General features: G+C 35.4%; 1 protein-coding gene across 1 annotated transcript in view; it reads right to left on the bottom strand.

Moving 5' to 3' along the window:
- The window catches only part of LOC149416550 (cell growth regulator with RING finger domain protein 1-like), a 110,783-nt gene extending 92,825 nt beyond the window's left edge, over positions 1-17,958 (bottom strand). The window contains exon 1 of the mRNA XM_089640811.1: positions 17,553-17,958. Within this exon, the coding sequence (XP_089496937.1) occupies positions 17,553-17,659 (107 nt within the window). The 5' untranslated portion in view covers positions 17,660-17,958. The remainder of the gene's footprint in view (positions 1-17,552) is intronic.
- Between the last annotated feature and the right edge of the window lie 346 nt (positions 17,959-18,304).

Below are 18,304 nucleotides of genomic sequence, written 5' to 3' on the forward strand. Positions count from 1 at the left end.
TTTAGGTAACACAACTAAACACAAAGCTGTCTCAACCGATTAATTTAGCTAGAATATCTGAATCGTTAGCTGTCATAAATACAGTTTAGGTAACACAACTAAACACTAAGCTGTCTCAACCGATTAGTTCAGCTAGAATATCTGAATCGTTAAGCTGTCATAAATACAGTTTAGGTAACACAACTAAACACAGAAAGCTGTCTCAACCGATTAGTTTAGCTAGAATGTCTGAATCGTTAAGCTGTCATAAATAAACTGCTGTTTAGCAAACAGTAGCTAAAAGTTCGGCAGTCACCACAGCAACTAAACTGTTTAGTAGATAATTACTGAAAATTTTGTAAATAGTACCCAAACATTTCTTTCAGTGCAGGGGTTCATTAATGACAAAATAGTTAGGTTTCAACGTTATATTTATGGAAAGGGCTACGTTACAAAATACACAAAGAATTCAACACAAAAAATGACATCTTATACGTATGGGACATGGTAAAAATTACAGGTACAAATTATAATCCTATCTAATTGTGATTTCCTTCTCTGAATTTAATTTACGAAATCGGCATTGAGTTTACGAAAGCACATGAATAGGGGGTACAAAGGTCAATCTTACATAGTTTTCTACTATGGGTGATGAGATGTGAGGCCGCCATTGGTTAACATGGTTAGGTTTGCTGACAAATCCGGTCAGTTTATACTATATTCCTTGTCGAAAGGTAAAGATTTTAGGGTGATTATCCAGACTAACGTCCAAATATTCTTTTGAATTCGGTTTTGGTTTCCGGGTCGCGTTTCGCGAGGTACGTGTTGATGTCCATACAGGAGCTGAAAAGGCCCGAGAACGGGCAGCAAGCCGGCCGCGTGGGCCGTTAGTTCCGAGAATTGCCGCTAGGATTGCAAGCACTAGCGTGTGACAGCTTTGATTGTTATTATTCTTTTCTACGATTCAAATCGCTACATAACACTATGAGAGAATATACGTAGTATCCATTTCTATATTCATCCTTGTTCTTAGCAGGATTGCTCGATTTAAACACCTTAGAAGTACGCCGAAAATACCTTTACGTAAACATGTTTTTAAACTCATCTTTAGAACTATAATTAATCCACTTATATTGAATGAGGTTAACTAATGCGCCAACCAACAGAGCGACTCAACTGCTTAACGATTCTGCATTGACTTTCGACATTTTCAACATCACTTACAGACAGTTCAGCAACTATCTTTTGAAATATGCAACAAAATAGTAAAACTGTCCCGTGACCTTTTATACTTATATGTACCTCAAATTGTGATCTTCTCCGTTGTTTAATATTAAAACAGTATTATGAATATTCCACGTTCCAGTTCCTACCTAAATTGCCTCTTCCCTTCTCTGGTTTTGTTCCAATCTTAAAGGCCTTACCTACAAAGACAGCAAGAATGAAGATTTGAAAAAAGGAAGACTGACGCTAGTATCGTTTGTTTTTATGTTCGAATATACTTTCGAATATTAAATTATGTCGCACGTAACACTCTCGTGAAAAGTCCTTAAATTATCATCCCCAAGTTAAATATATTAAACAGTGTGGTGATTACAAAACAGTTCGTGTTGTGGAAAAAACGGTGCTTAATGTACATCTAAGAACTAATAATAGTGCCCACAGAACCTTCAGAAACCACCAGAACTTCCAAATGAAAACAAACACCACTCACAAGGAAAGGCCTCCTTTTCCCCATTCCTGACTTTCCTTGTGATAAACAAACACGATCATTTGATTATTTCTTTCTCGATAATAATACAGTCCATTCGTCCAGTACCAATCGTCGGTACGCAACACCGTAAAATATTAAAGAGAAAAAGTAAAATAAATAAATAATACGACACTTCTAGGTATTTTCTGTTCAGTGAATGCGTATGCTTGGGTACATACATTTTATGTAGAATCTTCAGTATAGCACAGTATAGCCAGCTGAAAACATTATACAATATTTTATATATTTTTTTAACTCCACTCAAAAGAGTCATTGGCCAAATTCAGTTGATGTATTTGGTTAAAGAAATGAAATTATATAGTCATAAAGGTCGCTAAATAAAAGATAAAAACAAGTTTCTAACGTTCGATAAAAAACATTTAAAATTATTAAGCTGCAATTTTTTATGCATATTTTACCAATAATATAAATGAAATAATGTTTATTATTACTACCTTTAATTGTATGGATTCATATGCAAAAATGTATTGGCGTGATATAAACAATAATAAAATATTTAAATTGCGTGCTATTTATAATTATCATTAAAGCATTGCTAATATGGTAATAAGTGTATCAACTGGTAACAAAACCTACCATTGGTGAGAAAGATACCCGCAATAATTAACAACAAAAATTAAATTAATCATTTTAATATCTATCTATTTCACAGACATAAGAATATATAGACTAGAAATTAAAGGTGAGGGGTAAAATCAACTGTGGAAGAACGAAGGGGGTAAAGCTGACTGTGATTCGTCAATAAATCAATCTGACAGGATATAGGCATCTCGCATTATAATATCACCATTTAGTTCTTAAAAGTAAAATCTGCTTTTGAATGAATAGACATTTTTACATGGGAGCGCCAATTACTCGCCACGTTATGAACTAATTTGCGAAGTCCAAATTCGGCAAAGTAAAGTTCTTCTATTTTCAGAGTCGTAGTTAGTTTCAGAGTATTTAGTTAAGACACTTTTACAAATGTTTCATAATTTACTTACCCCAATAAACAACGACGAGCACACTTGAGAATCGCTACATTGTGATGTGATAGTATATGTTTCTAAAACTGATCCATATAATACGGTGTGAATAAGATTAAAATAAAGTAAAATAATGCTTACTTATGGAATGTAATACGACAATTGGGTTTATTCTCTTTTTCACATCTATTTTTACTAGTTTTCATATCACAAGCAACCATTTTGCCGTGTTATTTCGTAAAATGCCTCGACCATAGCTCGACGCTAGTTCGAACAAGAATGATGACGTCACATTCTCAAGATTCACGGGAAGCCATACGCGAGCCCAGCCGGCTCCAATGGAACCGGTATGGGGAGTGGGGATAATACGCTTTTAATCACTTAGGGCAGGTCTACTAATATTCATATGTCTATGATCTATTTAAATAAAAATTTAAATGTTCGTTTGTTAAAAATCTTAAATCTCCGAAATTTCTTCACCGATTGTTTTTAAATTTTAGCACAACGTTTCATTAGAATACTCGTGTATTTTTACATTCCTATATTATATAGATGTCACCTGTTACAGGTAAAAACCTGTTTTTTTTTAACAGCGTCATCTGTTGGACGTAAAAGCAACACGCGCTATTGTTTTTGTCTGCGCAGAAAGACTGAGCCACAGAAAAGCGTGGCGGGGTACAGCTGGTATTATATAAACATGTATTATTAGTTACGAATGATTTTTACAGTAGCAAAGCCAGTGTCGTAAGGTATATTATAAAACTTCACAAAAAACATCAAAACACCCAAATTACAAGAAATAAAAATATTTTAATGATATTTCAGAACTTCAACGGGATTCAAACCCGATATCTTCACACAAAAACAAATGCACAGACCGCGCCCTTGAGGTAATTTTGCACAAAAACGCGCTATACAAATCATCCAATGATTATTATTATAGATATTAGAAACAAATGAGATGATTCGTGAACCTTTATTAGTTGGTTGAGTGGTTGGGTACTAACCAACCCGGCGTTGCTGGGGGTTATCCTTAGGAAAGAGACATGTACCTTCTCTGACTTTTTTGTAGGCCTTTTTACGATATACAGGGTGTATAGGCAAGTACCCGACAAACTTTAACCAGCTATTCCTCAGCACATTTGGAGTAAAACATGTTATGGGCGCTGGTCCATCTTCACGTCGTTACTAAGTATGTGTAGATCGAACATGTATGTAAATAACACCCACCACCACTTCTTGCCTCGTATTGAAGTTCGATACGTTGAAATCGACTGATCGGCTTGATCGACACCGTCCATGCCTCTGTTGTAATTCATAAATACTTGAGGAATATTTTCATCGATTTTCTTCTTTTCGATTGAGCTCGGAAGAAAATTATCGTAGTTTGTTCCCATTGTACAAACGCTGTTATCCAGCCAGCGAACAAACAATATTTTATTGACCGTGTTGAACCGGTAGTCAAAGTCAGCACGACTTTTCTTTTTCATCTCCTTGACGGGTGTGAGAGAAAATTTGCAGGTCCCACCCTCACGTACAGTTCCTGTAGCCAGATTCCCATAAATCCCGCAGCAATGCATAGCTAGTGAAAAAATTATCGAAGAACACAACATGGTCTCTAGGATCTGTGTTTAGCTTGTTCAACAGGTTTTTCACAACTCGTGTACTCAACAACTCATTGGTGGGTATTTGCGACTTGCCGCAATAAATATCAAAATTGTAGCAGTAGCCATCAGCACTAGCGAGCATCCAATTTTTATAACCGAAGCGTACAGGCTTACCTCGAATAAATTGTTTCGATGGATGACGTCCAAAATATTTCACCATGGATTCATCTATTGACAGATTTGTGTGAAACACTCCCCATTGCATAAATTTCTTCATGAGAACCTCAGCAAGGGTTCGCATCTTGAACATTTTATCTGATGTTTCAGCAGCTACAGTATTATCACAAAAATGTTGGTACTTTTTGATATCTAAAAATCTGTTTCTTGTCATTGCCTTAGAAACAACAGGTACATTACAGTCCTCGTCTAAAGACCAAAATAGACGTTCGCGAGGCAAAGTGTGATAACCAGATAGAGATAGAATGCCCAAAAATGTTTTCAACTCACCAATGGTAATATTGATATCATGTTTATTGTTTTGTGATGCATACAAATCAGAATATTGAAGAATCATATCGATTACTTCCTGATCAAAAATTGAAACAGGATTTTTACCTTTGAGATCAGTAATTAGGTTTTTGCATCGTTGTTGTACATTATTCTCATCAAAAGGCATGTGATCGTAGCTAGGCTCGCATTTACGCCAACGGAGCCCAACATTGCATCGTTGCCTTCTAGCGGAATTCGACAAAGGCTCTTCATCAGAACTGTCACAATCTTCTTCGTTTCTGTTTGCAAAAACTTCGATATTTCCAGGAATATCTCTTGGCATGTCATTGGTAATAATATTGTCTTCATCGCCTTCTTCTTCGTCAGTGAGGATACTTGTTTCTGGGGGAAGAGCAACGATATCAAATTCAACATCTGAGCCCTCTTCTGCCATAATAGCATCAAGGGCCTCCTGGAGTCCATGATAGTTATCGCTTACTTCAAATTGCCGTTTTGACATATTTATGTGCAGTCAAAACTCTGTAAAAAAAAAAGAATATTTTACTCTTTATGTGCCCACTGTCCCTATTTGGGGACACCAACAAAAAAAAGTAGTTCACAGTTCAGTAAATTATATATTTTACCTTATAAAATTTTTATTCAAAAGTAAACAAAGTGTTCAATAAGATTATGTAGAAAAATTAAAAATTTACGAACGTAAACATATTAAAAAAAATACTTACATTTGGTAATCACCGCGACTCTGAGATTCCCTTTATTTATGACACTAAAACACTGTTTATAAATGGTGTTATCCAAAATGTTTGATATAAAATGTAAGACAAATCAATTAACTCGACAATAATGCACTGTTAGCAAAACTTACCACATTAATAACAAAATGGTGGGTAGATTTGAAGGCGTCCTCGTTTGGGCACGGCAGGCGTAAATGGGTTAATAGAATTTTTGGTCAAATTTTAAAAATCAATCGCTAGGGAGTTATTATCAGCTGTTTATTGTCTTTTTAAATGTGTCGAAGTGTAGAAACGGCTCCAAACGAAATATGATACAGAGAAACGGCTCCAAAGTCTTTTTAAACTTTAGTTGCGGAAAAAAGGTTAAAAAAGTATTAAATGGTAAGTTTTTAGATTCTCACGGCCAAAAGCATTTTTATTGTTTGTTTTTGGGGTGTTATGCCGTGTTGCGCTAACTCCTTTAAAAAAATTTACACATCTTCGGATCTACCGGATCTGCCCTGATGATGGACACTGCAACGCTGTCCGAAACGTCGGCTAAAGAAGGAGTTAGCGCAACACGGCATAATACCCCAAAAACAAACAATAAAAAAGTATTAAATGTTCAAAAATTATTAAAAAAAAGTTTTTTGGGTTCTCTGTTTGATGCATGCCACAGTTTGCCGCTTGTGCTACTGGTTTCCAGACACCGTGTATATTGTAGCTATATGTGTGTATATTTTCGGAACGTTCCAAAATCGTAGGCAGATTTACAGTAGCGCCCTGGTGAAAGATCACCATTCAGGATCAAATTTGCTTGAAATGGCTTTAGCCATGTTTGGTGACGAGATCTGAATGGTCAAGTACTTCCCACCTTACTCTTCCCCTCGTGACCACCATTATCCTCACAACATACCCCAATTGTGGTAGCCATACTTGAAATACATGGCTACCCCACGAGAAGCTCTAGAGGTTTTAGACTTTCGAGAACAAATTTGTCGGGAACCCAAAATAATCTCTATTTTAAAAGATTCAAGATATTCAATGAACTACCGACGGATGTTAAAGAAGCTAAAAGCCTTGGGGATTTTCGTGAGTTATGCCTAAACGCTATAAAGAATAAATTTAATATATATAGTCTCATTGGCTCCAGACGGTTGGGTTGGGACTCTTGTGCGGAACTCACATAAAAGAGTCGCCAACATCATTCAGCCATACTACTGCAAATCTCATTTACAGACAACGGCACCCTGTGTTTATTTCTACCTACACATCAAACGTACAACTTTCATTGGATTTGACTCGGTATATGTTCCATGCCATATCTCCTTTTGTTTTTCTCTATGACACAGAACAAAGTACTATGCAGACAGTATTTACCTTATTTACGTAACATAATAACTTATATTTAAAGACAATAACTGTACATCTTTAAGCTATACAAAGTAAATAACAGTGAAAGAATTATAAATTATAACATAAGATAAGGAGATAACTGCGTAGTAAACGAAGTCTCGAAATATGTGTTTTTCACAGCGTAAATTTAGATACACACATGTTTACACAGATACTGTATTTAAAAAGCAAACAACATGTTGACATGAATAACTTGGAAGGAGCGTTTTTTTAATATTTAATGTGAAATAGTTCTCCCAGACAGTAGGTTATATTTTGATCATATTGTGCATGCATATTATTAAAACAATGTTTGTATGGGGTCACCATTTTAGGCCAATTGATAACTGAAGACATAAAGATCTTTCTGTTGTGTAAGACCACCATTCAGAATTGAAACGTTGCTTGAAATGGCTTTAGCCGTGTATTGGTGACCACCTCTGAATAGCCAGGTACTTCCATACCCTCCTATTCCTTTCTCATTCCCTTCCCCACTACCTTCAGCCTCACAACATACCCCAAAAGGGTTTGCCATATGCTCACAGGCTCCAGACGTTTAAGAGCAGATCCTTGGGCGGTATTCACATAAAAAATACTAGGTACTTCTTGATAACAAAACATGAAACGTTTTGATTTACGATTTTAAAAACTTGGTACAGTTCACGATTCACAAGTTCACAATTACCAAGTTCACAATTACCAAGTTCACAATTCACAAGTTCACAATTACCAAGTTCACAATTACCAAGTTCACAATTCACAAGTTCACAATTCACAAGTTCACAATTCACAAGTTCACAATTCACAAGTTCACAATTCACAAGTTCACAATTAACAAGTTCACAATTCCCAAGTTCACAATCCACAAGTTCACAATTAACAAGTTCACAATTCACAAGTTCACAATTCACAAGTTCACAATTCACAAGTTCACAATTCACAAGTTCACAATTCACAAGTTCACAATTCACAAGTTCACAATTCACAAGTTCACAATTCACAAGTTCACAATTCACAAGTTCACAAGTTCACAATTCACAAGTTCACAATTCACAAGTTCACAATTCACAAATTCACAATTCACTAGTTCACAAGTTCACAATTCACAAGTTCACAAATCACAATTTCACAATTCACAAGTTCACAGAAAATATGGTATTTACAACGATATAGATATAAATTGTATAGATACTGATATCATTTAAGATCAGAATGGTAGATGATTGGGAAAATCTTTTGTTTAAACCCAAACCATTTCTTATTTTAGTAATTTATAGTTTCACATCACATCTACCAAATGACACATTATATTGAAAAAACAACTGTACAACAGTTTTTGTCAATACGCCAATATACTGACACCCATATAAGCTAACCTAACCTAACCTAACCTACCTTAGTATATCATAATTCAGTTGTTGATGACTTGACGGCCTCCGTGATCGAGGGGTATGGCTCTCGACTAGCAATCCGAAGGTCTAGAGTTTAAATCCCGGCGTGCGCAAGTAAATTGTATTTAATTAATTAGATGTACCCCGCCACGCGTTGTTGGGCTCAGTCTATGCAGATAGAGAAACAAAAGCGCGTGTTGATTTTACGTCCAACTGATGGCGCTGTTTTTACCTGTCACAGATGACATCTACATAATAAATGTATATAAAAACACACGCGTATTGGAATAAAACGTTTTGTCCAAATTTCAAAGCAATCGGTGAAAAACTTTGGGAAATTCAAGATTTTGAACAAACGAACATTTACATTCTTATTTATATAGGTTTGTGTTGTTTCAAAATTAATCCATTTAAAATTGTATATTTACAGTGTATATGTGGGACGCTAGAGTGGGAGATACGGGTGAAATGCAGATTACGCCAAACTCTGGGAATTGAATAAAAATGCACTTTCTAGATGAGAAAGGTGTGTAGAAACTCATTAAAAAAAGAATTAAGGCGCGGAAGAATAAATTGAGGGAGATACAGCCGATCAAAGTTTAATAAAATTGCACTTCGCGATCTGAGGGTAAAATTCGGAGTCACTCGAATAACCGAAATTGAACTTGATTTAGACTAATTTAGGGCTGGGGAATCTGAAAGAATTAGGTGGGGGTCGGCACTGTTAACTGAGTTATAGGGTTTTGAAATTTCGTACGCGATACATAGAAACCATGTTTTATTTATCAACAATCAACTATGACTTAAGAAAATCAAATTAATAACTATTTTAATTTCAGTAGTGCCAACCAAAAAAAGAAAAGTGTTGCCATATAATAATAATATTTTTTTACAAAATAGGTTTTTAGTTTGGGTTAGAGTAGGCAGAAGAACATGGGAAAAAGGTATTAGAATTAAATCACAAACCAGTCTATACAAACCTAGCGTAGCCCACAAACTACTTGAAAACTGGGATAAAACTCTAAAGTGGACGCGAGCAGGCGTTATTAAAGGGGCAATTTTGTGTAACAGGAAATAACATGGAAAAAAGGTATTAGTATTAAATCACAAACCGTCTATACAAACCTAGCGTAGCCCACAAACTACTTGAAAACTGGGATAAAACTCTAAAGGGGACGCGAGTGGGCGTTATTAAAGGGTCATTTTTTTGTTATAGAAAATCACAGTTAGGTTAGGTTATATATATATATATATACATAAATTAAGTATTTACAAGATTTTAAATAATAAACTACCAATCTGGCAAATGATATTTAATTTTCAGAATTTTCCATGCATTGATATTATTATATGGCAACACTTTTTATTTTTGGGTTGGCACTACTGAAATTTCAAAAGTATTAAAAAGTTATTAATTTGATTTTCTTAACAGTGACAAAATATGGCGGCTGACTGTCCGAATATGGTCATAATATCAGATCGCGAAGTGCAATTTTATTAAACTTTGATCGGCTGTATCTCCCTCAATTTATTCTTCCGCGCCTTAATTCTTTTTTTAATGAGTTTCTACACACTTTTCTCATCTAGAAAGTGCATTTTTATTCAATTCCCAGAGTTTGGCGTAATCTGCATTCCTCCCGGAGATACTCTCAGTATCGCCTTGGTGAAAGACCATCATTCAGAATTGAAATGTTGTTTGGAATGGCTTTAGACTTGTTTGGCAACCAGATTTAAACAGTCAGGTACTTCACAGCCTTCCTCTTCCCACCTTCTTTCCCTTCCCATACCCTCCAGCCTCACAACAATTAGCAATACCATAGGGGACTCATAGTGGGAACTACGGAATGGTTAACACAGATATATAAAAAATAATGGCGGAACATTCGTTCCAACACAGAATGCATTAAATAGTGTACATGTGAAGCGGATAATAAGCATATAAAAGTATGTTCAGGCTTACATGGTGTTAAAAAGTTATTCGTTTTATGAAAGAGAAACAATAGCTAGTATAATTAACAAGGTATGTGTGTTAATAAGTTTAAACGTTGATAAGTTTATAAATAAGACAATCGTTGTTTTGAGTAAACACATTCTTAACACATTCACGGACACAGCGTCTAATGAGATGTGATGTCACAACCCACAAATGAGGAGCGTTTTCATAAAGAGAAATATCTACCCAAGATAAGTTTTGAGGTTGTGAATTCCAGGATAAACATCGACTTTCCTCTACTTTCTATACAACTAATATACATATATTACATATATATATAAACCTTCCGGAAGAAATTCTCTAAATGATTGTGAAAACCATAGACATATGAATATTAGTAGACCTGCCCTAAGTGATTAAAAGCGTATTATCCCCACTCCCCATACCGGTTCCATTGGAGCCGGCTGTGCTCGCGTATGGCCTCAAGTGAAATTTGAAAACGTGACGTCATCATTCTTGTGCAAACTATGGTCGAGGCATCATCGGTTCATTTTACGAAATAACACGGCAAAATGTTGACCTAATGCTATGAAAACTTGTAAAAATAGATGTGAAAAAGAGAATAAACCCAATTGTCGTATTACATTCCATATATAAGCATTATTTTACTTTATTTTAAGCATATTCACATTGTATAATATGGATCAGTTGTAGAAACATGTCTGGACGCGAAACACAAAGCTGGTTGGTTGCTGGGAAGTAAATTATGAACATTTATAAAAGTGTCTTAACTAAATACTTAAACGAAATATTCGACTCTGAAAATAGAACCGATTTTTTTTGCCGAATTTAGACTTCGCAAATTTGTTCATAACGTGGCGAGTAATTTGCGCTCCCATGTAAAAATGTCTATTCATTCAAAAGCAGATTTTACTTTTAAGAAGTAAATGGCGATATTATAATGCGAGATGCCTATTTACTGTCAGATTGATTTATTGACGAATCACAGTCAGCTTCACCCCCTTCGTTCTTCAACAGTTGATTTTACCCCTCGCCATTATCTTCTCGTCTATTAATTCTTATGTCTGTGGTGAAAACCGTATCACATTCCGTATCGTAGTTTAGAAAAACAGACAGTCGCGTATAAGGACTATTTCTTATACTATTTGGAGACGAAAATGTTTACGAAATGATCCATATTTTTAAAAACAAACAAATTACCTGTTTTATGTGTAATAAATAGTAAATAATAAATGGTCAAAAAGTGAATTATCTACTTACCTACGACATAGTTAAAAAAAGTTAAATAACCAGTTAGATTTATAATGTAAAAACTTTTTTTAATTTATCTGAGAAGGTCCCTATTTATTAATATGCTTTATTTTTGATTCCCTATCACATTTTTTTCCTAAGTATTACTTATGCAATTTTTGTATGTACGTATGTATCAACGGTAGGTATTATATTTTAAATTAATAATTAACAATTTGGAAGAGTTTGTGTATTTAGGAAGTATGTTTACGAGAGATGGGAAGGCTGACAGAGATGTTGAAAGAAGGGTAAATGCAGGTAACTCCATTAATAGAGGACTGGACGCAGTTAGCTCTACCAAAAATTGTTCAAAGAAGCGAAGCTAGCAGTCCACAATGGAGTGCTGGTACCTACCCTGATGTATGGACGTGAGACATGGAACTGGCAGAGAAAGGGTGAAAGTAGACTGAATGCTGTAGAAATGAGATCCCTGAGGCGTATTTGTGGTAAAACCATGTAAGATCGTGTGAGAAATGTGGAGATCCGCAAAGAGTAAAGGCTGATGCAAGCGTAATGAGCAAGATTAGGAAAGGGACGCTTATATGGTTTGGGCATGTAGAACGAATGAGCGAAGAAAGGAGTGTAAGGAGAATATATGACGCAAATGTGAATGGTAGCAGAAGTCGGGGACGCCCGAGAAAGACATGGCACGATCAAGTGAATCAGCTTCTTGAGTCGGGCCATGTCAAAAGTCAGAAGAGTATGTATGTAACAATGAATGAATGTGAATGAGGCAAGAAGTGTGTGCCAAGACCGAGTCATTTGGCGGTCCGTGCTCTCCGCCTACCCCTGCGGGGAAACGGCGTGATGGTGTTTGATCCTTTCAGATGGTTTCCCTTGCTAAGAGATCGCTGAAAATTGTTCAGCATCCGTGTTTTATATAGTGCTTACCTTCTTATTTCACGAAATGTGCGTAACTTCTACCGTTTAGCCGGAATTTGCAATTATTATAGCATTTTAAACCGATTAATTTTTAAAAGTGAAGCTAGAACGAAGAATTCTCAATGCAGTCGAAGATTTTATACCTGACTCAAGTGTCAAGTGGTGTTGGGAATTACGGGACCTTTTCAACCGAGGATGTCTGCATGGAGGACAGATAAGCCATATTTTGTTTAAAGTTTTTGTCTTTGTTTTTATTTTCTGTTTTTGTTTATGTATTTTGTTACAGATGACACTCATAAACTTCACTTTGACTTTGGTTCAAGATTTTGCTTATGATAGCCTGCGATAAGCGAGCCCTAAGGGTCTGAGACAGAGGTGTGAAATCGTCGGATCACGACAATAGAAAGAATGTATTGGAGCCAGGAAGGAGTCTGAAAGGGTCGAGAGGATGCACTAGGTGGCATGAAAGACTGGGAGGTGACTGGAGAGACTAAGGTAAACTAGGATGAGGTGATTTTGCACAGCGGTGCTGCCAAGGTCTGTTATCTATGTGAGGATATTGTGTCGGCGCTCTTTATTGGCAGCAGACACATGTCAGCGCTATATTAGCGGCGGACACATGCCTGAACGGATGACGAGCCTCGTGCTGGCACAGTTGGTGGACGGGGTAGTCTCTCTCCCTGCAGCAGCTGGTACAGTTCCTTCGCTACCTAGGACTCTTGCAGCAGAGTCTCCATCTTCTGTCTTCGTCGAGCGTCACAGCGGTGCTGCCAAGGTTTGTTGTCTATGTGAGGATGTTGTGTCAGCGCTCTTTATTGGCAGCAGATACATGTCAGCGCTATATTGGCGGCAGACACATACCTGAACGGATGACGAACCTCGTGCTGGCACAGTTGGTCTAAATAACAAATGTAGATCCTAGGAAATAAATTGTACAGCGCCCTTGAGGTGATTTTTCACAAAAACGGCGCTATACAAATTATCCAATTATTATTATTATTATTATTTATGTTAAAAACAATAATTTTACTGTAGAACTAAACTATATGGGTATTTCGATTTATGTAAACATTTTTTTATTCAAATATCCACATATTTCACTTTTGTCAAAATTCGTACTTTTCGATTTCTTTCTTTAAATAAAGATGGCATTTCACAAATGAATAGTTTTCTTATTTTTCATCTTGTCTAAGAGTTAATTGAATTCTAGTACACTATAACACTTCTAAACTTTGTTAGTGTCACACCGAAGAATTACACACGTGTCACGTGACATCATGCGTCGTATGACGTGTTTTGCGGCAAATGTCCGTCAATGTGTTAATATTGGTACTTTCCACACATAATATAATATAATCTACACATAATAAACAGCGTAAATGATAAACAATGTTGATGAATTAAGATGTTTGTAAGAAATAAAACTACATCCACGTGAAACAGTGAGTTAAATATGTTAAGTATCAAATAATCATATTATAAAAATAATTCATTTTAAAATAGCTTTGTGCCAACTAAAAGTGTGGCGGTTAGGTAAATATTTACCGAAATGTGTAATATTGCCTCAGTAATACTAATAACGATCCCTCTCGCAAAGTTTCGTTCATATCAAACCAGACTACTGTGTTCTGCAAACTGAACAATCCTGACATTAATTTCTTAAAAGTTATGAACAAAATTTTTGTTCATACATATCTCATTTTTCTGTTAGGTAATTTAAATATATAAATAAATACGTGTGTATTTGCAAGTATTATATATTGACTTTGTGAAAATATTTTTGTTTCAATAAAATTTATAAATTGACAAACACAATTAAAATAATTTGACTTTTGACCTATCTAAGTTGTACCAGTTGTGACTAGTGACAAAAAAAACCAGTTAACATTTCATAATGTGTTATTTGCCACACTGAAGAAATACTGACATTTTATACAAAGCCAGCACAATAAAATTATTTAATAAATTTGAAAAGTAAACGTACCCACTGTATTTTATATTAAAAAAGTTTATATTTAAAAAAATTATTATCGGTTATTCTTATTTGTCTTATATTAATAAAAGAGACTAGAGCCCGGTATATCAGTTGATTTAAAGCTCGGCTTGGTCGGAATGTGGAGCTTAGCGCGGCTTGGAACATAATCCGTATATTGGTCGGGAGTCTAGATATCAGAAATATTAAAAGTATTGTCTATGATTTTATTAGAGGAATTATTTTAAGTACTTTATTTTTTATGTTGCGTGAGTGGTATATTTATGGCTACTACGCTGAAAACACTGTCCTAACGTTGAAAAATTCCTCTTATAATACCTTATCAGACTATTTTTCTATTTTATATTGTTATCAATTAATAACATCAACATCCCCTATCGCTCGATGAATGTAAACCATCCATACTGATAAAATTATGCAATGTACGTATATTTCGGTGAGATTGGGGTACATAAATACTTACGTCAACGTCATATTTGACATTTGTTACTGCTAGCGCCTCGGTGTCTAAAGAGGGAACTATTCTGCGGCTTACCAAGGCTTAAGCGGCCGATTAAGCCCGCTTAAATTTGCGCGAGGAATGTCGCACATATTGAGAATACTGATATACCGGGCCTAGGTGAGATATATAAAAAAAAGGACTCAAAGTAACTGAAATAAAACGACGTAAGTGAAGAGGCCATGCACAAATATAAGTGCCGCGCGGCGCTGGTGTATTGGACAGACCTATGGTTGAATTTTCCCTAGCATTTCTATAAAATAAAGTGGGAATATAACGACATAAGTGATGAAGTCGTGTAAAAACAATTTTCTGCGCGAGGCCCGGCATAATGGACGGACCTACAGTCGAATTTGCGCTAGCAGAACTAGAAAATTATCTTTCCGCAGGGTTTATTTGATGAACGCATTACTAAAATCTCGGATGTTTCTAAGGGAATCCCTCGGGAAATAACTAATTCATTTGGTGCTTACCGCTAATTTTATAGTTGAAAAACGTTTTACAAAATTTTCAAATAAAATTCTTTAATGGTAAGGTACTTTTTTACTATGTTAATTATTAAAAACTTACATTTGGCGGCTTTTGACGGCTACCGTGGTCGAGGGGTAATGCTCTCGAATAGCAATCCGAAGGTCGCGGGTTCAAATCCCGGCTTGCGCAAGTAACCCTGTTTAATTGTAACAATTCCAAGACTGAGCATTTCAAACACTCGCTTGTACCTAGATTACATCAATTTAGTAATAGGTACGCAGATATAGTGGATCTGTTTAACTGCACAGAAGCTAGGTACAAAAAGGTTTTACTATAATATCTTCTAAATCATTACTAATACAATGTAAGTCTACTCATACTTGTTGATAATATTATGTATGTACTTGTATCTCATTCTAGTATTAATTTTATACTTTCTGTCGTCATTTTATGATCAAATGCCACAGTCAATTAATTGTTATTCAGAGACATGTATTATGGTGTATGGTATATTTATACCGTTGATATTCAATAAATAAATTTAATTTGATGAATTTGTGTTATTTCACAATTTATTCATTCAAAATGATATATGGTGTACTTGCGGCAAGTTCCAGAGTGGAAGATACTCTCAGTATCACCCTGATGTAAGACCACCATTCAGAATTGAAAAGTTGCTTCAAATGGCTTTAGACGTGTTTGGTGATCAGATCTGAATAGCCAGGTACTCCTCCACCTTCCCTTTTTTCCCTATCTCCTTCCCCTCCTCACTACTTTCAGTCTCACAACATACCCCAATTGGGGATTCCAAAGTCTCACTGGCTCCAGACGGTTGGGGCAGTTGGGACTCTTGTACGGTATTCACATTAAAAGAAAACATCCGTGGGGATTGGTCAAAAATATATATATATACAAATATAAATTCGTCGGAATGAATTAAAATGTGAGCTTCGAGCGAACTCCAGTTATTAGAATTATTGTGTCGCCAGAAATCAAATTACCCAATCACTATTCTTGTACATATTTCAATTAGTCTACAATCAAACTGCACAAACATTTTATAAACTGCATGGTTGGGTTCACTCATTCCATACAAAAACACCATTATATTCTATAAACAATATTGTCATTATATCAGTCAGAGAAGGATTTTAACTTTCTTATATTGTTTTCGGTGAAGTGACTTAAATAATATATATACGTAATTTACACGAGGTATACTTATTATTGTCATGTCATCACAAATTAATGATTAATTACCATATTGTTTTCATTGAAATATCTTTTTACATCAAAATATTTAATTATCTTATTCCAAATCATTAGTGAACTCCTTCTAACAAGAGATGATTTGGAATTTTCACGGCTTGAAAAGAGTATTAACGTGATTTATTTTTGGGGGATTATGCCGTGCTGCGCTTCCTCGTTTTTACCCATGTTTCGGACAGTTCTATAATAACTCAAAACAATGACAATTCAACACACCTAAAGCGATGTAAAGTCTTTAAAAGCGATGAAAAATCTAACCTAGTTTCTGTTTCATTACTTTCATGACTTTAAATCACTTTTTAAAGGTATGTTGAATTTTCACTGTGTTGAGTTGTCCGGTTACCGTTTTGGACGGACTTACATTGTCCATCAAAGGTCAGATGGGGTGGTTTATTTATGGTCAGATGTACACAAGAACTTATTTACTTTTGATTTAAATTGCCTCCGTAATTAGGCGTAATTGAACATGGTATAAAAACTGTTAATAAGATTATTTAGGTGTGACAAGAGATAAGAATCATTCTAGGAATATAAAACATTTTCGTATAGAGAGATGACAGATGACCACTTATATCAATAACTCCAGACCGAAATTTGAAAACATACCAAATATTAGATTTGATGATGTTGACTTCAAATAAAAGCAAGCTGAGGAAACATAATCTAAAACAGGAATGTTTGTAATGGACCTTAACCACACTTTGTTATTGACAGATGAATAATTTTTGGTGAAAACATAAATTTTTTGACAGTTGTCAGTGACAGATGATGACATTTTGTGGTAGTCGACATTAAAGTCATGTCGTAAACTTAAATTCACATATGATGTGTTCAATTTTCAAAATTAAAATAGTACGTACCTCATAACAAACAAAACCATCGCACAGAAACATATTAATACAGCTGAAATCGAAAATATATTCGACAAATCTGTGAACGTTATAGCTGATGTGGAAACAGCACTCATTTTGATATAATTCAGCGCACCGGATAAACAGCACAATCACATCGCGCACAACGAAAACAGACCAAATAAACAGACGATGTTTCTAATTTTATATCGTCAGGTGTAATCACAAAGAGTCGCGTGAGGTGCCATTTGCGGAGGGCACTGGAAACAACGACAAACAGTCGAGAACTGAACGAATGTGAAAGTGTTGATTGAATACAGCCAACAGATCTGCCGCGATGACCCTGTCCTCGATATTTTCACGAGAAATTATGTCATAATCGCCGCGGCCATGCGAAACAATTTGAGATCTGTCAAAATAATGAACCACAAAGTTGCCAGGTAAAAAAATAAAAACTCCCTACCAAAGCAATAAAAAACTACCTAGATTTCAGACAGTCAGGTTATATTGTGAAACATTCCTAATATACCTATAGGAGCAAAAAATTCAGATAACTTTTGACTTCACTACTAAAATCTAAAAATTTTTGAGAATTCTCGATGTCAACTTTTTTTTGCCGAAATCGATTTCACCCTAGATTATTTGGCAAAAACTCCCATTCTGCACTTGAAACTCTCTGTTTCTCCTCTAATCTAGGGATTTCTCCCTAGACATGACAACTTGGCTGCCTTCAGTCTTCACTAGTGACATCTAGCGATGGA

Source organism: Hesperophylax consimilis, chromosome 16, assembly GCF_061612785.1.
Source record: "Hesperophylax consimilis isolate HC1 chromosome 16, BYU_Hcon_1.0, whole genome shotgun sequence".
Lineage (NCBI taxonomy): Eukaryota > Metazoa > Arthropoda > Insecta > Trichoptera > Limnephilidae > Hesperophylax > Hesperophylax consimilis.